General features: G+C 40.5%; 1 protein-coding gene across 7 annotated transcripts in view; it reads right to left on the reverse strand.

Moving 5' to 3' along the window:
- The window catches only part of Arhgef28 (Rho guanine nucleotide exchange factor 28), a 285671-nt gene that overhangs the window by 38045 nt on the left and 222206 nt on the right, over positions 1–25420 (reverse strand). For 6 of the 7 annotated variants that reach the window (XM_074077300.1, XM_074077298.1, XM_074077299.1 and 3 more), the window contains 10 exons: positions 22567–22814; positions 18467–18589; positions 17170–17287; positions 14005–14259; positions 12600–12676; positions 9627–9805; positions 8478–8569; positions 6959–7141; positions 3432–3563; positions 388–488 (listed from right to left, as the gene is read on the reverse strand). In XM_074077300.1, coding sequence (XP_073933401.1) covers positions 388–488; positions 3432–3563; positions 6959–7141; positions 8478–8569; positions 9627–9805; positions 12600–12676; positions 14005–14259; positions 17170–17287; positions 18467–18589; positions 22567–22814 — 1508 coding nt within the window. The remainder of the gene's footprint in view (positions 1–387; positions 489–3431; positions 3564–6958; positions 7142–8477; positions 8570–9626; positions 9806–12599; positions 12677–14004; positions 14260–17169; positions 17288–18466; positions 18590–22566; positions 22815–25420) is intronic. The other variant, XM_074077301.1, reaches the window with a different exon arrangement.

Below are 25420 nucleotides of genomic sequence, written 5' to 3' on the forward strand. Positions count from 1 at the left end.
GCTCCATTAGCACCATCTTGTTGCAAAGGACCCCAATGCCCAGAACCACCTCTCTGCCAGAGTCACCAAAAGTAGTGGGGGAAAAGCAGAGGGATGCAGTGCAGGAAGTAAGCCCAGAAGTCAGAGAGCACAGACACACATGTACACGGGAGAGTTTCCACCTTTTTTAATAACGTCTTGATTGATTCTTTTACACCTACATGATACAGGAAGAACATGAACATTTAAAGAAGAAATAAATTAGAAAGCTTAAATATGAATAAATTAATCAAGAACAATTCAGAAAAATACTTTCATTGCACTCCTTGCCTGACAGGGCAGGACCTGAAGCTAATTTTATTATACAAAGCAACTGGTGCTGTTTACTAACAAATTGATTAACAATACCTTCTCCCCTGCATCAGAGACCGCCAAGTCCGTTACCACACCCTGGGTCCCGGGATCCACATCCCAACAGCCTCTTCCTTCTGTCTCTCCTGTGACTAGTGCTGGAAGCACGCCATTGAGACAGAAACAAAAAGGACAACATCAAACATCAGCCAGATGATGCGGTTCTTCTGTACACAGCTGATGCACATTCAAAATAAGAAACATCACAAAATAATACACACTGAATGTTCTTATACAAGGTGCTAGAGTAGCTCGCAGCAAAGCCCATAGTCCCTGCCCACATCGAGCTTACACACTAGTAGACACCAAGCCAACGGACAGCACCAATTAGCACCCATCTTTTTCTTTTTACTTCTTTCTTGTGTTCATATGTCCATGTGTTGTTTCTGGTAGGTTCTATATCTCACTTTTACTTAACAGGAAAACCCCTCCTGGGAGGGTTAAATTTAAAACAGGTGCAGTTGAACAAAAGCAAGTTTTCTTGGCAGACCTAGGGCTGTAAAAGGCTCCCTGGAGGCCAGTATAAGAGCGGCAGCCGATAAACAAGGTTTAGATGGAAGGTCCAAAGCCAGGAGGGAGACATCTTTCTAAGAAGGCTGCAGGTGCCCAATATGTTATGGTTGCTGAGTCAGACAGACTGAGAACCTGTCCCAGCCTCTTGTAATTTCCAAAGGTTTTTTTTTCTCACATTTCTTACTTATGTTTTAAATTCACAAATACTGCAAATACTGCATATTTAACCCATGCAAACACAGAAACCAGACCAGAAATGTTTTTAAGTACCAAGTGCATATTTCCCTTCCTCCATTAAATCTCAATTAGTAGATTTTGTTATTATTTTCCCATGTAAGCTTGGTTATAATTTGTACTATGCTCACTTTGCACTGATCAAAACTGGACTTTTCAAAACCTGTTCACATACATATTTCATTGGAGCAATCTCTAATCAGGACAATGTGACACTGTTTATAAATTTTTTTATTTGGAATCATCTTGAAACTTTATTTCTAACAAAAGAAGTGCATTTTCTCTTTATTTAAATTAAATATGAGTTGTCTAGGATACCAAAACTTGAACTAAAAACCAAGTTCATTGTGTCTAAGCTGGTGAGGGCTTATTTGCCAGTAGTGATTGTAGCAACTTTTCTCAAAAAATGGTTCCACTGTTGGGTACCATTGCTAACTCTCAAAGATGCCTGAGGCATTTCTAAATAATTAGCCAGTCTCTTTCTCTTTCCCGTTCCCTCACAGAAATGAAGGTGATGCTGAGCCAAGTGAAGGCAGAAGACTGGGACTTGGGTTCAATTCATGCTCTCCTTACTCAATTTCAGGATAGATTAGAGAGTCACTAGCAGACAGACCATTTATGGGAGCAGGTTATACTTAGCACAGAAAACTTTGCTCTGCTTAAAATCTCAGAGAGACATAAGCTTGCTTTGGAAGAACCCAGTCCTCAAAGTCCATGACACCTGATAATTGCAGTTTCAGGCCTTCATTTAGGAATAACAACTTTATAAAGCCAGTCAAAGTCTCATTGCACCATGCTGTAATCCAGCCTGGAGCCCACAGACCCTAGCTGCTCCTGTACCTCCCCTACCTCAATCCTAGTATCAGCCTGCTCTGGTTTTAGCAAATGCCATAGGTATCTCTTTGGGAAATGAGGATGCAGGAAGAGGAAACTTCACTGCCCAGCCTGAGGGAGGAAAGGTCTGGCCACATACTCTGAGCAGCTGCAGGGGTGGGGAGGAGCCTCTCCAGTTGTCCCTCGAGTGAGGCAGAGAGCAGAGGAATCCTACATGTATTTTTAGCTAGAACTTCCTCAATAGCATAATAAGCTTCTTCTTTTAAAAGGAAATCACACAGGGCAGAACAACTCCCCTGATGAAACTGCACTGTGTCGAAATGGAAAACATATGTGCACATTCTGAGGGTAGAAACCCAGGATTAGATAAAGCAGAACTTAAGAGGAGAAAATAATTATTAGTGCTTGCAAAAAAAAGTATAGAATTAAAAAGTTATACTGCTTCTATACATCTTACTGAAAAGGGATATTGTCCAAAGTCTAAAAAAATTTAATCCTCCCATCTCTAGCTACTAAAGACATTTTATCATACATAGAACTCCTTTTGGAATTAAGATTTTATCACTTATACATAATGGAGAAATATGCTCTTTACACTCTTATCTTAGAATCCTTTCTGAGATTCAGCATTTAACTTAAAATTATACATACAACACTATAATTAGATTCTGAGACACTACCTAAATCAATTTTCCACATTCTTCTTTTCTGCATTTAAAATATACTGACAGCCCCAAGAGGTAGTACATGCTTATAATTCCAGTATTTGGGAGGCTGAGTCAGGAGTAGCATAAGTTCAAGACTAGCCTAAACTATATAGTGAAACTCTATCTCAAAACAAATTTATTTTAATAAATTTTGACCTGATATATATGATAGTACCGATTAAGATTCTGCCTTTAACTATACCACCAAACCTTGGGGGGGGTATGAGAGAGAGATCAAGTCAGGAGGGGTAGGGGGAAGAAGAGGAAGAGAGAGAGAGAGTAGTTTTGTTCTTCAGTGGACTTCAGAGACCCCCTCTTTTGTTTTTATGGTACTAGAGTTTGAACACAGGGTCTCACACTTGCTAGGAAGGCACTCTTACCACCTGAGCCACTCCACCAGCCCCCTTTTTTCAAAAACAAGCCAAAAAAGGGTTTAAACATTCTTTCAAAATTGTACCTAATAAGTCATATGAAAAAGGAAGCAGAGTCTGGTTTGGGGAAGGTGCAATACTCGGCTGAAAAGTACAAACCCCAACTACTCTTTAGGTCCTTGTCCCTGGAACACAGGTGCCACTAGTATATGTATGTATATAATATTTACTTATAGCATAGTTATTCTCAGTTTATTTAAAATAAAAAACCTATCAAGTCCCTTCCAAATAGGGAGAGAGTCGCTGTTTTCATTTTATCTGACCATTCTGGGCTCCAGGGACCGTGTTCTGGCTCACTGCCCAAGGCTGCATTTTCACTTACAAGCAGTCGGTGATCCTGGTACATCCTGAGAACTGAGTGTGTCCATCAACACAGATTCTCCACAACTTCCCTCAGATGATTGACTGACATCGCTCAGCTGTGAGGCCTTCACAGCAACTTGAAGACTCTCAGCTAAAAAACAGGAAAACAAAAATCAATTTTAAAAACAAATATATGTATATAGTTTAAGCTAGATCAAGAGTTGGCAAAATGCATTTGACCTGAAACTGTTTGTACATAGTTCAGGAGCTAAAAATTGTTCTTACATGTTTAAAAGATTGTTAACATACATACATACAGATTGAGAGAGAGAAGAGAGAGAGAGAGAGAGATCCCAGCAATGGTATGACTTGCAAAGTCTAAAATGTTTACAATGTGATCCTTTATAGAAAAAGTATGCAGACCTGCAACCTAGACTGAAACTTTTAGCAGTAGAGAATTAACTCAATAAAAAGTCAAAACCCTTTTTGACTTTTTGTGTACAAATATCTCATATGGAACTTTCAGTAAATGCTAAAAACTTCCTGCAATACAATTACTATATACAATACCAGGGTTTGTAAAACTGTTACTCAAGGAAAATAGAGTATTTCCCAAATTTGTGTTTAGTAACAGAGTCCCAGTCTTCATTCTAGACCTACTGGGCTAGATTCTCACAAGGAAAAAAGGGAATTTATGTCCTAAACAAGCACCAAAGGATCCCAAGCTTAGGTCAACTTAGGAAATAACACACCAAAAGGTCTCAACCAGAATGGAGAATAGTGTGAGTTTGAGGACCCTCAAACATCCTGACCATTGATTCCACTGCGAAAATACTCAGTGAACATTCACTTTGCTTCAAGGCTATGGGACACACAGCAACTAAAAGAGAGTTTGCAGGTGGAAGAGGAAAGAGGCCATGTTTCATGGTAGCACAGCTTAGTTCTCAGATCTGTCACCCAGCCATTGGAGTACTACAGGTGTTCCTGCAGCCTGGAGCTGCAGCAGAGATCCAGACACTGGTAAAGTTGGGGAAAAGTTCATCAATGGGTAGAAACGGAGAACACCTGGAAAGATGGATGGGATTCAAGAGGCAGAGAGAGAAGAAGGGAAAGGAGGGAAAAGCAGAGTCCAGCAGAGCAAAGTCAAGACCTCCATTAAAGGTTAATACTCAACTGCCTTCTTTTTTAGGCAGTGACTATCTCACCCTGATAAGAATTCCTGCTGTATTTTGGGAAGAGGGGGGTAGGCTGGGGATTGGTTCAGTGGTAGAACGCTTGCCAAGCATATATGTGACCCTAGGTTCCATCCCTAGTGTACACACACACACACACACACCACATGGGGGTGGGGGTGACCCAGCCAGTTCACTCTTTGAGCTGCAATCTGACTATGGCTGGATGACTCAAATGGATTCCCTGTTTGTGGCCCACAAAGTGCCTTCACTGCTCTGAGATATTTTCAGCAGCTGACCCAGAGCTGCTCCCTGACACCTCTATTGCACAGAGGGCCAAAAGAATTGAAAGCACTGGGCCGAAAGTCTGAACTTAGAGAACATTTTGGCAGGGAAGGAAGCTGAGGTGGGTGACTTATTCACAATGGACTTCTTATGGATAATGAGAGTGGTGTCGCTGGTTCTTAGCAGCTCACTTCGAAATCCTCTCGGCTTTATTTCTAAAATATATAACTGAAATCTCTCCACTTCTGTCTGCTACCATTGCCAGTGACCCTGGCCTAGACCAATGCACCAAATGTCTCTCTCCTCAATTTCTGCAATTGTTTCCTAACCAGTCTCCAGCAAACCTGTCACCTTCCAATCTGTTTGCCATTCAGTGGCCAGTGCTCTTTTTAGGACATACACAATATCACACCATACCACCTCAGCTTAGGCAGTTGCCCCTGTCAGCCATCACCCCAGCCTTCTTTCTTGAACATTCCACTCTCTTTGCATTTATTCTCTTTCTGGCCAAGAATGGTGCTTCCTCAGATCTCTAGAAGCTGGCTTCTAACCATTGCTCCACCTTTATCTCAAAAAATAACCTGAGAGGAAGTCTTCCCTGAGCTCTTTGAAGTCATTCTTTCACTTCCTCCAAATCCTGTCACTTTCTGAATTACCTTGTTTCCTTGCCTTTTGTGTGTCTTCCCTTATTAGAAGTTTTATGAAAGCATCCCTGTTTCCCTAGCACCACCAACAGTGCCCAATGTGGATGCTCAATGAATATGGATGAATGTGGAAATGAATGAATGATTCTGTCAGTGGACCCCACTTCACATGCCTCTTCACCCTTCTTTACACCCCACTTTCCTCAGTTGTGCAAGAAAGATGCTAACTCCCATGTCTTCTAAGTTCTCTCCCAGAATGAATGTTCTGAAGTTCTAAACCAGGGCTTGGCAAACATTTTCTGCAAATGACCAGACAGTTAATATTGTAGGTTTTGTGGGCCATGTGGTATCTGTCAAAACTTTTCATCCCTGCCACTGTAGGAAAGAACAGCTAGACACAACACACCAACCAGCAGGTGTGGCCATGTTCCAATAAAACTGTACTCACAAAAACAGGCATTGGATGCACTTGGCTTATGGTGTGTAACTTACCAGCCTTCCTAAACAACATCATTCCTTGTCACCCAAGTGATGGCTAGTTTATCTCCAAACACTTTGTACCTACGGTCACTTTCGGGCCATTTACTTTATCGCTGCCTTAGACTACTTTCTACAGAAGCTGTCGACCCCTAGCCATTTCTCTGTGGTCCCTGAACAATTCAGTACCTGGCACAAGTTCTCATCACCCTCCAATGCAAATCCTTCCAAAATCCTCAGTCATTTCAAATCTACAAACTTAGTCCTAACACTACCCTGGCTTCCATCAACGTGACTTTTTCATCTCCAATGGTCTTGTCCCACACCCTATCTCGGCCACCACCTTACACAGTTATGCCATAGACTTTGTTATTAATATCTACACTTTGCCCCCTAAACAGCTATTCTCTATGCCATAGTCAGAGTTTCTTTTAAACCACAATCAAGTCACTCCTCTACTCAAAACTATAATGCTCCCCATCTCCCTCAGGATGAAATTCAAAGTTTTTACCTCGCTCCATGGAATCTAGGATCTAGTTAGCTCCTGACTCATCTCCTGCCACTCCTTATCCCCTGGCCTTCAATTTACTGTTCCTCAAACCAGCCTGGTACTTGCTTACCTCAGGGCCTTTCCATCTACTATTCCTTGTATGTGGAATACTCTTTCCTAAGACATCCGTTGGCTTTCTTGTTTCCTTCACGTTTTGTTGTATACCATCACAACAAAGAGGTGTTTCCTGGCCATCTTATCTAACAGAACCACTGCAACTCTCTCACTCTCCATTTTTGCTGATTTTTCTTCATAGCACTTGACATGACCCAACATATTTCTTATATTTTGTCTCTAGAACATAAGTTCTAGGAGAGTAACTGCTCTATCATATCCCACTGTATCTCAGCACATGTAGTAGATATTCAATAGACATTCTCTGAATTTGTCAAACTGAATTCTTTCCAAAACAACTTACCTTCTTTTAATGCTGCTGCCAGTAAGGAGGCGGCCTGGGGAGGCTCTCCTGGGTCAGGTTTAATGAGGAGGTGGGGTTCTAGATGGACATCCTCAAAGCCGCTCAATTCCCCAAGTTCAGCATAGATATGCAGCTTTTCCTCCAGATATGTGCAAATCTGTTGGTCTTGGTTATTGAGTATTTCTATGAAATAGTATTCACCACAGAAGGTATCACTGACATGAAAACAATTGATATGCAAATCCAAGTGGTGAAATAAAGAGGCTGCTACTTAGCCAGCATCTGATCTAAAAGGTAAAGCACATGTTGTCGGGTGGACAGTCCAGGTTCAAATCCTGCCTCTTCCACTTACTGACAGCAGCCTCCAGCAAGAGACTTAACAACTCTTCCAGCTTCTGCTGCACTCCATAAATGCTCATTTCCTTTCCATTCCCCTAATTCCGGAAAACCTTGCAAAGCCATTCTTTGTTTGCTCAGGCTGTTTCCTATTAAGACTAAACATGCAACCTAGTTATGAAAATTAAGGCAGCCCTATCATGATGACTGAATGCCCACAGGGTAAACAATGTAGAGGTCTGAAATGCCTCAGGCTTCAGCCAATCTCAGTCAAAACCAAACACTGCTTTATGCTTTGCTTCTAAACGTTCAATTACTTTGATCATCTTTGCATGCATCCTTTTTCCTCAGATTTCAACACATTACAGAATTCGGAAAGCTCAGGGACCTTCAGCAGCATCTGATCTAGGAATTCGTGGACCTCTGTGTACCTCAGAGTCACCTGGTGGGGGGAGGTTTAAAACATTCAAGTCTATACCCACACCCCATGACCCATGAATTCTACAGCAGTTGGTTGAGGGTGTGGCCCCGCCATCAATATTTTTTGTTTGTTTTTCTTTTTTGGTAGCACTGGGATTTGAACTCTGGCCCTCACACTTGCTAGGCAAGTACTCTACCACTTGAGCCATTTCACCAGCCCTTTTCTGTGATAGGATTTTTCAAGACAGGGTGTCAGGAACTATTGGCTCGAACCTGACTTCGAACCTCGATCCTACTGATCCCTGCCTCGTGAGTAGCTAGTATCACAGGCATGAGCCACTGGCACCTGGCCATCAGTGTTTTTAACAACCTCCCCAAGTGGCTCTAAAGTCAGGTCAGACCTGAGACTCAATGAGATAGTCCCATTTCCCTACTGCGCAGACTTGCATTGATGGCCTCCCTATCGGTTCCTGGTCCAGTCACACAATTATGAGATGACAGTGCTGGAACCTAAAATTAAACCATGAGGCTACAAGTTCCAGGCTCATCTGTACTGCACTGCCTGCAGTTATGATTTCTTACATGCTATGTGCATTTTAATCACTTGTCTAATCTCAGGGTTGTTTCCTGGAAGGTTGATCAAGGTGGGCCTCAGGTATGGACAACTATTCACTCAGTTACCACATTCTATTCATGACAATAGAGTTTTTCCAACACCCAAGGAGAACACTGTGACCAAGGAGCCAGAAGTGCCGCACCCTACCTTGACACTGCTGAATTTTGGCCACTCTGGCCTCAGCTTTCCGCCTCTCTTCATCAGATTCACTTGTCCTTCCCCCTTCTTCTTCTGGGCAACTTTAAAAGACAACAGTTAAGACAAACAGCTGAAACCAAATCCAAGTATCTTTAGGCTCATTAGAAAAACATGGGAACTTTGCAACACAATTATTCATAAAGGCAGAAAAATTCAGCTTAAAGAAAATTCATCATGCCCCTTTGCCAAGAGATTGGTTTCCTTGCGTATTACAACACAGCTCTCAGAGTTAGCAGCCTAGGTTAACTCAAATATTCACACACACAACACTGACATGATAATTTTTGCTTTGTACACCATTTAGGTACTTCTTTTGTTCTGAGACAGGGTCATGCTCTGTAACTCAGAGCATGACCTATATCAGCCTCCTATATCAGCCTCCTGAGTGCTAGGATTGCATCCAGAATGGGCACTTCTACTCCACGCAGGTAGAGTAGAAGGGATGGAAGTGGGGTGCCATATTGGAAGGCATGCAGTGAAAGAGCTGGAATTTTATATAATATCAATACCAACTATTCAAATTACCATTAAAAGAGTAATCACTCCCACTCTCACAACCTTCATTGGTAAAAGTTGTCCTGGCACAAATAATGAAGAATAAATTGACTTAGAACATTTAGTTCCACCAATCTACAAACATTTATTGAGTGACTTCGCAAACCTAGGTACACAGAGAAACATATGACATGGTCCCTACTCTCAAGGAGCTTCCAATCTAATGAAATTTATTCACACACATACAAGTATGTATACACATGAAAAGACAGTATATGACAATCCCCAAATAAATGCCTTAGAGACCAGGTGTTATGGCATTTCAGGTAAGGCAGAGACCACGTGGACTGAAGAGATCTTCAAAAAGCAGGCGAGACATGGGCTGCACCAAAGCACACAGGCATAGGGGAGGGAAGGGCGTGACATGCAGGGAGGTGTGGAGAGGACAAAGCTTCAGATGAGGTACTACCGCAGGCAGGGGGAGAGGCAAGGAGCAGATCGTTCTGGCTAAGGCAACATTTTCATGCAGAGGAGACATGGTTAGAATATTTTCCCCAACTGAACAAGCACGTTTCATAGATCACCGACAGAAAGAAAAGTTACCTTTCTACTGCCTCCTGGATCCGCCTCATCCAGTTATTTCGTTCCTCCTTGGAATTGGTGTGGATTTCATACATCTCAGGACCAGCTGATGAAGCACTGATCAGAAACATTCCTCTCTCCTCATTAGCAACTTCTCTAGCAATGAGCTTCTGAAGGGAAATAACTGATGGCTTCTGATCCTACGTGAAATAGGAGGATGTGCCCATGAAACCTCATCCTCTCTAAAGTCAGAGCCATCCTGAAGACATGAGTTTCAGAAAGCAGCAGGACTAGCTGGGGAAGCCTTTATCTCACTCTGATCTTTCAAAAGAACTGCCAAAGTTGGTAAGTTCTCCAAGGGAAAAGGTATGGAAAAGAAGGATGGAAAGAGAGGATTTAGGGGAATGGTTGTCCTTAAGAACTAGTAGTTTGAAAGGACAACTTTTTAAAAAACAGAGAACAAAATGGTAAGAAAAAAATATGCTGTGGTGAAGGCAGGAGGATGTTCTAGGAGGACCTGGGATAGGAAACAGTCAATCAAATACTACAAAGTAACAAAAGGATGAAGGACTGAAAGAGTCCACTGATTTGGCAGCCAACAGCAACACAGTTTCAATACAGTGATGGGAACAGAGCCCCAGGAACCAAGAGGGTGGGTTGTAAAATGAAAGGTAAGAATGAGGAGGTGAGACCTGAGAGTCCCTGGGTGTCACCAGCCTCTTTTGCTATTTTCCCACATATCCCAGTCACAGAATTCCTACAGCTCTACCTGCAGACATCTCTCCTCATTATCAACCAGGTGAGCATGTGTTGGGGGAGGAAAAGGGTCTAACTCATCCTTGTAAGCCAAGCACAGTGCCTTGCAGAGGGTAGGTATTCAATCAATCGAAAAGAAGTCTGAAAATTGGTGCTCAAGCCATGCTACTAACATTTACTGAGGTTCTTCAGTGTCCCATGCCAAGCGCTTGGGAACTCAAAGATGAAGATCTCGGTAACACTCACATGGTTGAGGAGCTACAGTTGAAAAAATGACCAAAAGAATGCCTTCAGAATGAGCAGTGTGTGGGGTAAAGATAAAGAATCCGCCCTGGTCTGTGGCTTCCACCACTGTTTACAGAGCTGGCTGCAGTGTGTGGTTTTGTTTCCACATCAGGGAATGAGTGATGCCTTTATCCAGAGCATTCCACTCTATTTCCCACTGCTGACTTCTTGGTGCTGGATTGTCTGTCTGATTATTATTGCACATTTGTGCCACATCTGGAGTTGTGTACCAGGGCGTACCTAGGGTACCTCTTTCATGTTTCTTAGAGTAGTATGAAAAAACTACAGATCATGACGGGACAGGCTACTGGTCTACCCAGTCATGCATGGCCTCGGAATAACCATTTTGTGATACTCTGCATTAGGGAGCTCTGAGCATTGTTAAAATCCCTTATTCTGTTATGGATCTATTCTCCAAGACGTTATCTGCTCTCCTTGGTTCAATGTACTGTTTTAGCTTCCTCAGCTTGCAGGCTAAACGGTCTCTCTATATAAGAATGCAGGGTTGGTTTGAATTGCTTAAGACATGAACAAGTGTGAAGTTATTTCAACCAGTTGGTTAACATGGCAAGGTAAGGTCTTTTAAAAGTGAAGAATAAACAAAGGAGTAGAAAGTAGCATTGATTAGATCACTAGCAGACCGGGAGGCATCACTATTCTCAATAACACACTTTGAGCATTGAACAAAAAAATTCAAATCCTCAGGAATGAAGTTAGCAGGGTTTGTTTCTCTTTTGAGTGTGATTTTGAAGAAATCTTTGTTTCTATGAATATATTCTCTGTGAAAAAGCCTTTGTTTTTTTTTTTTTCTTTTGAGATGCTGAGGATGGAACTCAGGCAGAGCCTTGCACATGCTGGTCAAGTGTTTTACCACTGAGCTGTGTCCCCAGCTGCCTTTGATTTTAATGCAAGTCAACATTACTGTGCCAATGACAGACAGTGGGCTGAGCAGGATGAAGATTTTCAGGCCAAGTTGACAAGCACAGGCAAGCAACTGAGACACTGCTCCAGCCTCTTCCCCTAGATTCCCATTGCTGGGCACACCTGCTTCTTTGTTTTCTCTGAACAGCAAAACAGGAACTTCATTAAGCTTTGCTTTTTTTTTTTTTTTTTTCTGGAACCTGAGGGAACAATGACATCTGCTAGTGTACCCAAATAGCCCATCATTCAATGGATAATGAACACCATTTTAAAGAGGCAACACTGTACTGCTCGTGTTAGCATTGTATCTTGGATTCTTTTCTCCATGATGCTAACAAGGAGTTAATTGTTAAATCTTCATTTTCTGTGCCATTTTGGGCCACATAGAGTCTGTGCAAGAAATGTTACAAAATACTGGGTTTTGTGGTAAGCTACATCTAAGCATGTACTGACAAAGTGATCAGTTTACATACTGTGAAGGTAAGCATTATATGTACAACCTTAGTCATCAGAAGCCATTATAGCAGAAACAAGAAAAAAAAAACTTTAGACAGCAGATGGTGTTCTCTTGTTTGGCAGAAAGAACATCATCATGACAGTTATGAATGAGCTTAGCCATTGGGACAAGGAGGACACCATCCAGGAGGAACAGAGAAAGCAAGGTGCTGGAAGTGACCCTGTGCCAAGCATTAGCATTTTGATTGTTAGAGCTGAGGGAAATAGATGAGGCTAAGGACAGAGATTGGGGACTAAAGGAAAGACCAAGATAGCCAGACAGTAGGAAGACACTTGGGGTTTCAGGGCATTGTCTGTTTACCATCAGTGCCAAAGGACCTCCATATTTCTACAACTGCTATGACTGGTGAACCAGCTGTGAAATCACTAATAAAAATTGGAACACAGGAGGAGATATTCTGCCAGTGATCAACTAACTTATTTTACTAGGAGTTTCAGACATTCTTCAAGGAAATACAGGAAAATATTTATTTAATAAATTTATTAAAAATATGCATGAGGCGGTCATATACTTACAACAGCTGCAAAGATGTATTTCTGGTCTTTTTCTTGTAAAAAGAGTAGCACATCAGTCAGAAGTAGCGCTAGAATATCTTCAAAGAAAGATACAGTACTAGTATTAATGATGCAAACCACAGTTCAGATGCCTTTATTAAATATCTTAATTTCACACTTGAAATTTAAATAAATTTAATTTTTAAAAAGACTAGGAAACTTTAAAAAACATGTATTATAATAACTACAGATATACAGATAACTTACTAGAAAGCTGCATTTAAATGTGTGTGCTTCTGTATAACTCTATAGCTAAATCTCTGGCAAAATGTAATGTTGCAGTTTTCAAAATGGGAGAAAAATGCTCAATAAAAAAGAAGGCTCTAACAGAATGAAATGCTTAATTAAACATGTAAAAGAGCAGCTTCTGCAATCAGCTTGCATATGAAAACCCACTCCTTTGTTCCATCCAGAGCTGAATGAGGTTTAAGTTTCTAAGCTTCCCTTGGAAATTGTTTGCAACAATCCACCTTCCCTGTGATCACAGCACAATCTAACCAAAGCTGCCAAACTGCTGATTCTATTAAATGGACAAAGAGGAATAGGACCTATGGATTGCAGTTAATATTTTTTCAATATAACACTGTAAATGACTGATCAACAAACTCTTTTCAGACATTACTTGAACCTCCATCAAAACCTGATCATCCTTTAAGTAACTACGTTTGAACATGGTCTTCCTTTTGTAGCTTACCTAAGGAAGTTATTAAAATGGAGTATTAGAAACAAGGACACCAGGGCTGTAGGTGTAGCTCTGGTAAAACACTTGCTTAGTGTGTGCAAGGCCCTGAATTCCATCAGGAAGGAAGGAAGGACAGAGGGAGGGAGGAGGGAGGGAGGAATGAGGGAGGAGCAAGATTAACAGTCAAGTTAATGTCTGTTAGCAAATGGAAGCACTGAGGGAGTGTGGACACCAGGATCAGCATGTGTGTGGGTGTGTCCTATGATTCAGTAACACAGGGGACACTCAGTTTTTTCATTTCTCTCCTCAGTGGTCTGGCTCGGCACACCAATGACACTCACTGTATAGGTGTATACTGCCATGCTTTCAGCACACCACATTTGCCACAATAATGGTTCTATGCCAGCAATTAGCAGAACTGTCAGTTCCTTTGATTTCAAACCTCACAAATTGCTAAAAACACATAGAAAGGGTTTTTGCTGGGGACAGCAAACTCCCATCAGAGATTTGTATCGGTCACATTTGCCAAATGAATATACCTTCATCTTTCAACTGAAAAATCAAGGGTTTGGCTGTAGCTGCCTGCAATTCTGAGCCTTTTTTTTTTTTTTTTGAAAACCTTCCTGTGTTGAATGAATAATGTATACAAACGAAGGAGAAATTGGTCAGGTTGAGCCACAGTACCTTTGAAACGACCCGTAGCAGTTTTCCAGTAAACAAGACCATCGTAGAGCAAAGTCCTTTCTTTACTTATTAGTGCCTGCTTTCTAAACACATGGCCATTTTTGAGCTTTGTGTATGTTTTGTTTTCGATTTTATTTAGGATCTCAAGCCATTTTTGGTTTTTCTCATATTCGTTGACTTTTAGATCCACAGCTGCTATCATATCCTTAATTAAGCTAAGAGCTTTGCATAAATCTTTATGTTCCTCAGTTCTTTCTGCATGGGAATGAAAAAGAAAGAAAATATAATAAGCCAGAGTGCTAGGCAAGAAATTTTTTAATGTCTCATCCAAATAACAAAAATCTTATAAGAAAAATGTTGAATTAAATTCAAATACTGTATTATTACTCTGCATTCCCAATGGTCCCCAAACAGAACCATTAAAATATTTAATTATGAAAGATTTTCATTAATATGCTTTAGCTGACAAGATGTCTGAGCCTTAGAGATGAATTTGACTTTCCCCATGGAGCAGGGAATGTGTCAAAGACTAATGTGGTCCTTTCTTCCATCTTTCTAGACACAGGCAACCAAATAATTCCCACACCAAGTTTCTGAGAACTGAACCCAAATGTGGGCCATCCCACGTTATTTCAGAAATGGGGCCGCAGGATGACCTGAATGGGCTCAAGGCTCATTTTCTTAACCTGGACCCCTTCCTTCATAAAAAAATCTTTAAAACTATATTTTACAACTGTGTTAGCATAAATGTGAATAAATTCATATTATAATTAAAACGTGCTTTGATCTAACATTGTTTGTTACATCAACAAACAATGAAATTGTTTTAATTTCTTTCTGTGTGAAAGAAATTAAAATTTTTTCGAGGGACCTAGGCACAGAGCCTTATGGGTAACTTGGCCATGTTCATGCTACCAGTTCCAGCTCTTCTCTGGAACACAGGCTGCCTGCTCTCGTCTCTAGATACCCTTGAGAAAATACTCTGAGGAGTTTCTAGAACAATCTGCTGTCTCCAGATGACAGCGAGCTTAGCTATTTTCTGTGTTTAAGGGTATGGATCAGCTAGTTGACGTTTTCTGAGGTGACTAGACCTGGAATGCTAAAAGGAGAGGAGAAAAGGAACACTGGCAGAGAATCCAAAGGTTCTCCTGAGTTTCAGGCCTCAGACATGAATGCTTAGAAGGAGCAGTCACGAGCAATGGCGGTCAGTCCTCGAAAGGGTCTAAACACTTCCAGGATCTCAATATCTTCATAGATTTGTGAGAACTCAAAGAGCAGATCTCGGCACCCGTCTTTCCAAGAAGAGTCTTTCTCTCTCCCTATCTGACAAAGAACACACCTCACTATTTTACCTCACCTCCACAGAGTCCTCTCCCCTCCAAAAAGGTTCTTATTTCTAAAGAGCCTATTTCATAACCAGGAAAGCTGAGGAGAAAAAAATCAAACTTGAGTTACAAGGTGACTTGGAGTAAGGCCAAGAAGGGGCTCAGAGTCTTTTCACAAAGTACTCTCTTTGGAGCTATTCAAGGTATACATGGCCTCCCAGGGTCTCTTGTTGGAAATGATGAGCTTGGGTTCCAATCTAGACCTTCTGTCTCAGGTGCAAGCAAGGTCCCCCAGTGAAGGGATGGCTAAAGGAGTTTGGGAGCACAGCCATGAGAGTCATGTGAACCAATGTCCCCAGAAGCCCAGAGAGTGACCTACCGTATCACTGTAAGGTCTGCCATCAAGAGGAGGCATCCATCAGCTGCCATGCCATGCTGGAGGAGCCATGCTAATACTTACAGCTCTGACTTAGAGGCCATTGTTGTTAGCTATTCTACCAGGAACACAGCATGAGATAAATATTGGAGTCGCACTAGCTAGCTTACAAAATCGGATGTATTTTAATCCTTCATTGTAATAAACTTGAGAGAGAGAGAATACACAAATAACACAAACTGAAAAGGCTTAATTTTGTTTTCATTCTTTTTCTAAGAACAAAATTTATGAGGCTTTCTCTTTATATTAGTTTTATATTTTCTTGTGAATTAAATTATAGGGAGCATCAAAAATGGGATTTAACAAACAGATACTACAATTCTTGCTTTGACTTAATTCTAAATGTGACTGAAAAATGAGAGGAATAAATTATGCATGTCTACTCACTAGATCCCTTTCAAAAAATGTTAGAAGTTAGTTTTAGGGTGGATATTTAAGATCTCATTACCATTTTAGCTATCTCTCAGTCAACTGATAGTAATAAAGACAACAAAACCAGGCCCCACTCATTGAGGATTTTGTTTTACCAGGCTATCCTTTGGGTACTTTCTGAGACAATCTCATTCAATCTTCAAAACAATCCCATAAAGCTATTTTGTAATAGAGAAAATGGAGGCTCAGTTAATTAACTTGCTCAACTAATGAGTAGCAGAGCCAAACATATACAGTGGCAATGTAAATTTACACAATTCTAAACCCATGACTACCACCCTAAAAATGATTTTTTACTCAAGATAATAAGCTAGCTTGAGAATTAGGTGTTTTAATTTATTCATTCATTGCACTGATACATATTTACTTATTGCTAACCTAATTTGAGCCAATGATTGCACTAGACATTGAGGTCTAGTTAATGAGCCATATAGACACAGGCCTTATAAATCATACAAGGAGTGTACAGTACAGGCATGTGAATTAATAATTTCTTAAAAGATGCCCAGATGTTACTCCCTGGAACCTGATGAATTTATAAGGTCAAAAATAGCTCTTTCATATGACCATTCTCAGTCCAATAATTCATTGCTTGGGAGAGTTGACACTTGGTGGTGGGATCAATAGCACCATGTTTCATCATATTTCTGTCAAGGTAATAGGAAGATGAAGAAGAGGAGGTAGGAAGAAGGACCAGACATGGGGCAAATATAGAGGTTCAGAAAGGCAGGGTAAGGTATGAAGAAAGAAGGCTGCCTGGTTTGGACTCCTCATAGAAACTCAGGCATTAGAGAGCTGTACTATAAAAGATCATTTCTCAAAATGAATTCCAATTCTAAGGCGTTAGCAGTTTCCTTATAATGAAAATCTTTATAAATCAGAGGCCACAAACATTTGTAGCTATTTAGGACACCTCCACTATGTTTAAAACTAGTAAGAGAGACACATGTGGTCCAAGAAGCCATTGCTCACCCTTTGTGTACTGCAATATCCTTTCCACCAACACAGGGTATTTTGTGATGCGCTGAGTGACCAAAAGGATGCATTCTGGAATTCCTCGGCGTCGAGCCAAAAGATTACTATTTTGAAGCTTAAAAAAAAAAAAACATGCATTTTCATATGTACACGTTCTACTTGTATTTACTTTTTACATGTTTATGTAAGAATCCAAAAGCTACAACAGTACAATTCTATTCAGACATAGCATAATATTTGTCATCACTGATTAAAATGATGCATTGTCATAACCCAATTCTCCAAGCTTTCGAGAAACTTCAAGTTACTCTGATGTATTTCTAATTAACTTCAAAAGTGCCAGGAATCGTGAGTAGCAAAAGCTTCTGAAAAGTAATTCAAATCAAAGTGAATTTGGGGTATGAGTTTGCAGTTCACTATTTTATTCCAACCTGTTTACCTCCACCTGTATAATTGTGTGTCACAGCACCTGAAACTCCTTCTAGTCAGGGCAGTTTTTTTCTAAATGTTTCAAAACTATCCCTTAAGTTTTCAAGTCCTCCACACACATGTACATGCAAAGAAAATAAAACAGAATCTGGTAGCACTTGTAAAATAAAAGACAAAAAGTTAGAAACCAGGAACCTTTATAAGACAAATTTCTTCCACAAATAAACTAGAAAAGGGGACATATGGAGGAAGAAGATGGAAGTTAAAGAGGTTGAAGAGCTATAACCACCATGTACAACATGGAAGTGTGGTCAGATCCTGGCTTAAGCAATGCAATTTCATGAAATAAACACTGAGATTTGAAGCTACCAAAGAATTATTACTAATTTATTTAAGTGTGATAATGTCATTATGACATTTTAGGCAGGCGTCCTAACACTTGAACCACTCCACCAGCCCTCACTGAGATAGTTAAAAAGATACGTTGTTTAGAAATACATACTACATTGAAATTATCTGATATTATGGATTTGCTTCAAACTAACTCCATCTGAAGCAATACATTGGGTGGGGGTATATTTTGTGCTTGCTTTTACTTTGGTTTTTCTGATATGTAACTTGTCAGGGTATGAAACAGCTTCCCAGAATACTGTAAATACTCTCAGAAGTTTGTAGGGCATGATCCTGCAAATATAAGACACCAAAGGAAACGACTTAGGAGAAATATTTTACGCAGAAAAACAGACTTTCCATCTTTGCCACAAACCTTCCCTAGATGTAAAACTTGTCTAAATCATACAAGACACAAGAATGAACTAGCTCCTCACTGGTTTACCACTCTGTAATAAAAATGAGAAATACTTGCCTTAATAAAATTCTGAAACTTTTTATTCTGCTGGAGTTCTTTAAAGAGACTAACAGCTTCTTTGTGATGACTGCAGAATTCTCCATATATCTTCTTCATTTTACTTGCGTTTTCTTCTGAAAACTGGGAATGACATTCCAATGATGGCTTATAAGTTTAGTCCATTCTTAACACAGAAAAGAGCATGAAGTTTTCATATACTTCAAAACAGTCTTTGCAAATAAAGAACAAGCATCATGGAATTTCCCAACACAATCACTTTTTTCATAGGCACTTTTTAAATTAAAATAAAAGGAAGTGGTTGAGTGGTCAGGATCAACCTAGTGGGATTATGTTGTATAGAACTAAACACCTAATAACTAAAACTAAAAACATTCAATGCTGTCCATTCATTTTTTTTTTGTAACTCATTATTTCAAGTTGTGGTTTTAATGACTTTACAGATTGAATGTCCACACATCACAAGTGGATCAAGAAGCAGGCTATCATTAGTGGAAGATGAAAAGAGAATGGTGAATAACTAGAGTGCCATTTTATTAACTGATGAAGGGAAGAAGACACGGGGGCTCAATGTTTCAGTAAACCTGACCTGCTACATAGGAGCCAGCTTAGTCATAGGTAGTGTTGAAAGAATTAGCTAAATGATTTGAATGCTGGTTTTTTAGACTATCAGAGCTTTCCATGTACATATGTGCACTGACAATCACTGCAGCAGAACCCAGAACACACCCATCCCCCTTGAAAGTGCATAAGATTCACCACTATCTCTGATCTTTTCATCCTTGTTTAGACATCAATATGTCACAAAGGATGATCTTTAAACTATTTATAATTACAAAAATATCTAACAAAAGACATGTAGTTCTTATATGTTGAAAACTACACAATGCTAGTGAAAGAAATAAAAGAGCTAAGTAAACAAAGAGCTATATCATGTCCATTGATTGGGAGACTCAAAATAGTAAAGGTGTCAACTCCTTCCAAACTAATATACAGGCTTACTGTAATTCTAGGCTAGCTTTTTATAAATATGGACAAGGCTATCTTAGAACATATATGATATGGAAAGGGAAAAGAATAACTAATTTTTAAGAGCATAATGTGGTAGTAGGACTCAGTGTTCTACTTTCGAGGTGGATTGTGGAGCTACAATTACTAAGACTGTATGGAAAGATAGCTGCATAGATAAGTGGAACAGATATTGGAAAATTATTGCTTTAGGCCATGTCCACAATTTGTCACCAACATGGAGAATTCTCACTGAGTAAATGATATCCTATCCCAGCATTGCTCCCTGAGATCATATGGCATCTCTGTGATTAGACACTAGGATTAAACCTAACTCCCTTTCCGCATGCTTAAGCAGCATGTCTGCCTTTGTTCCCACAGAGCACCACACCAGGTCCGTCATCTGAGCATGGTGTGAGTTATTTCTCAAGAAACACTTTTATTGACAAGGTATCAGGGGCATCTTTGCCATCTCTACTATGCTTGGCCAGCAAGGAGCACAGAGGCAGATGTCAGTCCTCTTCCCTGAATGCTGGGGATCCCAGGGAACACCAGTCTCATGCTATGTGAGGGACAATAGCCCACACCCTGCTCTCAACTTAGGCACCTGCTTTATCCATAGAAATTAAACAAATGTGGAACCAACAGAAATACACATTTTTATGAACTATGGAAGGAATTAAAGAACAAAAATGGGTTCAATGATTAGAATTAAAACTGGGTAAAATCATGGTTATTTGTATCAAGGAAACAGAATTCAAATAATTTCAAATGGCAAATTTGTAATCTTTGCATTGCTTTTTAAAAAAATGTACCCAGTTTCAAATTCACTTGGACACATTCAAAAATTTTTATCCAAACTGTCCTGTCACTTAACCTAGCTTTGCTCCTTAGCCCCATATGTTTCAGGAGAGTTATGAAGCCAAAACAGGTGCAGGGCTTTAAGCTGCAAGGCAGATGCCTCCTTGAGCAAAAAACTATTTAGTGGGCTGGGCCTGGTGGGAAGAAGATCATGGTTTGAGGCCAGCCCAGGCAAAAAGTTACTGAGACCCAATCTCAAAGAACAAGCTGAAGGTAGTGGTACACAGTTGTAATCTCAGCTACATGCAGGAGGCAGAGGTAGGAGTACTGTGATCTGAGGCTGGCCTGGGCAAAAGTGTGAAACCTTAATAAAAAAAATAACTGAAACAAAAAGGGCTGAAGGAATGACTCAAGAGGTGGAGTATTTGTTCAGCAAGCATGAGGTCTGGAATTCAAAACCCAAGTATCATCAAAACAGACACCTCCCCAAATTCCCTGTTATTGCTAATGTGAGCTTTTTACATGGTTACACAAGTAGGAGTAGCTACTAGGCAACAGATCTTAAGTTTTAATTTGTGGATTTAAAATATTTGCAGTTAAGCATATTTATATCAATGAACTTAACTCCCCCAATTTTAGCATAGACACCAACAACTTAACCCACTGCTGCATGTGACAGAATGAAACCTCTTCAAAAATGAATTATTTGGGGTGGGAGGAAGATGGCCTTTTGGTATCTACCAGGAAAAGCCATGGCAAAGCAATACGGATGGATCTCAGGCCTTTCCCCATGCATTCAAGTGAACTCCTGGAGGAGACCCATTCATTCATTGGCAGTTCATGGCACCCGGCACCTCTCTAGGTGCTGAAATATGGCAGTAACCAAACAGAGAGGAGTCCCAGTCTTCCCGGGACTTAGTCTTGTGACGGGAAATGCTTCCCTTGAATGTCACTATGGATGGTCCAAGACGTCACATTCTTAGCACCTCTTGATCAAGAGCAGATAACCATCACCTTGAAAGACGTGTGATGATAAAGTCACTAGCTTCTCGGTGTCCCTGTTTTTTATTCCCACCCAGGGGGAAAAGTAACATCTACTTCATAATATCATGAAACTTAAATGAGGTAATACACAGGAAAGTGCCTGCCATATCAGAACCACTGAGTACATGCTGCTCACTCTCTGTGGCATGATTTCAATAAGAGCCCTGCCAGAGAAATCAGGTTTGGGTGCTGGAGTGCCCACTGATGAAGGCAGGCGGTGGTTATTGTATTAGGAGACAGCACAGCCCATTCTTACTGAGGAATCAAACATCCCAAGCAACTGAAATGAGATTTGCTTGTCTTTTCTTCTTTGTTTTTTTTTTTTTTTGGAGGGACTGAGTTTTGAACTCAGGACTTTGCACTTATGAAGCAGGTGCTCTACTGTTTGAGTTACAGCTCCTGCCAAGGTTTGCTTTTCTTGTCTCCAGGCAAGAAGTGGAAAGTGCTCATGATGACAGATCTGCCTCCCTCTTCCTAAGATAAGCTAGACTTTGTCTTGGAGTTATCTGTGAGAATGTCACAGGCCCACTCGGGAATCTGTGCTGTCAGCAAGCCCATCATATCAAAAAACTGAAGGAGACATGGGGACTAGTGGGAAAGAACTCGTGAACCAGCTCTTCTGAGTCTACACAGGTGTTCCTTTATCTGTCTACAGGCAGACATTGTCACCTATGGACCCACACATGCCAGAAGAGTTATGTGACCTGTCACTACAAGCTGTCGCTTTATGTGAATTAGCCATTTCTGGCACTGAGTCTTAGAACTCTCAAGGTTGATGCACCTGCTCTGATGTTATATTAATTTATTCTAAAGTTGTAAACCGACTATCCTAACGCTTGTGGTAATGGAGAAGAAAGCATGTTTTGGGTGTATTCTTTGTTTAGAAAGTCAGATTTTTGGCTGTGTAATGGTATGCACAATGATAAACCAAGACCAAATCAATAAATATTTTATGAGAAAAAAAATGTCACAGGAGAATGTTCACTAGGGGCTCATTTATGACTGTGACTCCTGGTGGAAGCAGCAATACATCAGGGACAATCCAGCCCTGGCCTGTGACACACAGAGGTGTCATCTCTGACACCCATCACCAAACCAACATCAATCAATGTCAAACAAAAGAAAACCAACCAACCCCATCTGGTGATAATTTCAGTGAAATCAATCCATTTCTCCATTTGTTTCTAACACTGTAAAGTATGCAGATCTTCAGTATTTGGAGATGAGGGTCTTTACCCCCTTCTTACCTGCTGTACCAGAATATCTCCAATTCGGTTGATCACAAAATTCCTGTCGTGGCCAGCACAGGACTCTTGCCTGCGCTCCTTCATACTGAAGAAGAAATGCCGATGGATTTCGAGCAAGTCATCCAGGCAGGGAAAGATCTTGTCCACAGTGCTGTGGTCGAGCTGCAGCTCCTCCTTCATGCCTTTCCTGAAGACCTCGGACATGATACACAGAGTCTGGATATGATGCATTTCCGTCTGCATCAGTTCTGAAACATGAGAGCAGACATGCATTCCAAAGCAGCCTTAAAGCACCATGTGCCTGCAGGCAGCTCAACACTCTGTGTCACACAATAAGAAGGAGGAACAACAGGAAGATTTCTTCTAATATAAAAGTCAGCATTGCCAGGCGTGGTGGTACACCCCTGTAATCCCAGCTAGGTGTAATCCCAGTTAGGTACAATCTCAGGAGGTAGAGGTAGGAGGATCCAGGTTTGAGGCCAGCCAGGGAAAAGTTAGTACAAGACCCTATCTGAAAAACAAACTAAAAGCAAAAGGATTGGAGGTATGGCTTAAGTGGTAGAACATTTGCCTAGCAAGCTTGAGGCCCTAAATTCAATCCCCAGTGTAGTGCCAAAAGAAAAAGAAAAAAGTCAGCATTGATAAAACATTTAACTTTAGCGCAAAGCGTTAGTCTATATTCTTTTTCCAGATATTAACAGGATATATAAATGTAAGTCAAGTCCAACATATAGGAACCAAATGAACATGAAACTTATAATTACCTGGCATCTTTAGGTCCTTCTAGTAGGAACTAGGCCCTCTTCCTATCTGAATCCTCTAAAAGATATAACTTAGTTTGCTGGGATTTCTTTCTTTCTTTCTTTTTGGCATTTGCTTTGAATAGAAATGGAATTAATTGGTGAATTAACTTAAACTAAGTGTGGTAAAATCTCTCAGTGCAAACAAGAGTAGGGTCTTCCCATTACAGGATCTGTCTCCAACTTCCCCTTTCTCCACCAGAGAACGATGTGCCATAGCCACAGGACACCAGAGAGAGTGAAAGGACAACCCACAGGACAGGAGAGATTTGCAAGTCCTTGTCTGACAAGGGGCTTGTATCCAGAAGACATTTTAAATGTTCTACAACTCAAAAAATTAGAGAAACTCAAAAATGGGTAAAGGATATACAAATCATTGGTAAACCCACGACAAACTGCTCATCAGTGCTGGAGGACCTGCCTAGTGTGCACCAGGCCCAGGGTTAGAGCTCCAGCACCACCAAAAAAAAAAAAAAAAATGCCCAATGTCATTAGTCACTGGGGAGATGCCAATCAAAACCAAAATAAGACCCACTCCATGTGCACAGTACATGGGATAATTACAGCAAGAAGATCTGGAGAATAAATGAGTGTTGGTGCAGCCCTCATAACACTGATGGTGGGAATGCAAGGTAGTGCAGCTGTTTTAGAAAACAGTCTAGCAATTCCTCAAAATATTAAAAATTAAGTCATATATTACTCTCCAAATGAAACAACCTACAGTATCCATCAACTATGACTGAATAAACACAATGGAATATTAGTCAGTCATAAAAAGGAAGGGAGTACTGATATATAGTACAACTAGAATGAACTTTGAAAACATTATGTTAAATGACAGAAGTCAGTCACAAAAATTCCCCACATATTGTACCATTCGTGTGAGGTGTCTAAAATTGGCAAAGCCTTAGGGACAGAACTTAGATTAGTGGTTGCCCCGGCCTGGAGAAAGGGAGAGTGGGGAGTGACTGCTAGTGGGTACAAGGTTTCCTTTGGAATGGATACAAGTGTTCTGGAATTAGGAAATGCTTGATAGTTGTGCACTGTGGATGCAATAAAGATCATCAGACTGTGTACTGCAGAGGTGTGGATTTATGGTATGTGAATTATATCTCAATTTTTAAATGCATCATGAAAAAAATAGTAACTCACAAGTCCAAGTTCTACATAATATGAGTATTTCCAAACTTAGAAAGAACCTAAACATCAGCCATGGAAAGGAAATAAATCCGAATATAACTTTATTTTATCTTAAAACCTCTTTCTCTGGGACCCATTTTTCTCTCTTCATTAGTGTATATTAACTGTACAAAGGGGTTATATCCATACACGTGTACAATGGACTTTGATCAAATTTGCCCCTACATTAACTCTTAATTAATTAAATCGCCCTTCTCTTGGGACCTCTTAACCTCAAATAATTTATATTTCCTTTCGTGTTTTCCTTCTGTGCTAAGTACTTACCCATATCATTTTATTTAATTCTTTAATCAATTTACTCATTGTGACCCCCAAAAGCAGGAATAATTTTCCTCATTATTGTGTGTGTGTGTGGTGCTGGTCCTTGCAAATGCTAGGCAAGTCCTCGTCCATTGAGGTGCCCCCTAACCCTTAGGGTTTTTATTGTCGTTGATGCTGCTGTTTTGAGAGATGGCCTTACAATGCAGCTCAGGCTGACCTGAACTTGAGATGCTCCTATTTCCACTTCCCGAGTGCTGGGACTGCAAGTACAGGCATGCACCACCACACCCCGCTCTCCTCATCTTTAAAAGAGAGGCAATGAGGAAAAGAGGGAGAAGGATTTTGCCTGGACCACAAGCTTTTCTGACACCAAAGACTATGCTATATGTGACAATTCATCCCACATAGATTAGATTATTTTAATAATATATGAAATTGAGAGGTAACTGAAGGAAAACAACAGTATAATACAAATGCTTAAGAAACACTAAAAAGTTCCTTTCAGTTTCCAGTGAGCTCCCACCACCTTTGGCAGGTTCTGAAGCACACTCGCCATGTCACCTAACCTGATGACCACCACCTGCTGTAGGTAA

The sequence above is a fragment of the Castor canadensis genome, chromosome 6 (assembly GCF_047511655.1).
Source record: "Castor canadensis chromosome 6, mCasCan1.hap1v2, whole genome shotgun sequence".
In the NCBI taxonomy this organism is placed as follows: domain Eukaryota; kingdom Metazoa; phylum Chordata; class Mammalia; order Rodentia; family Castoridae; genus Castor; species Castor canadensis.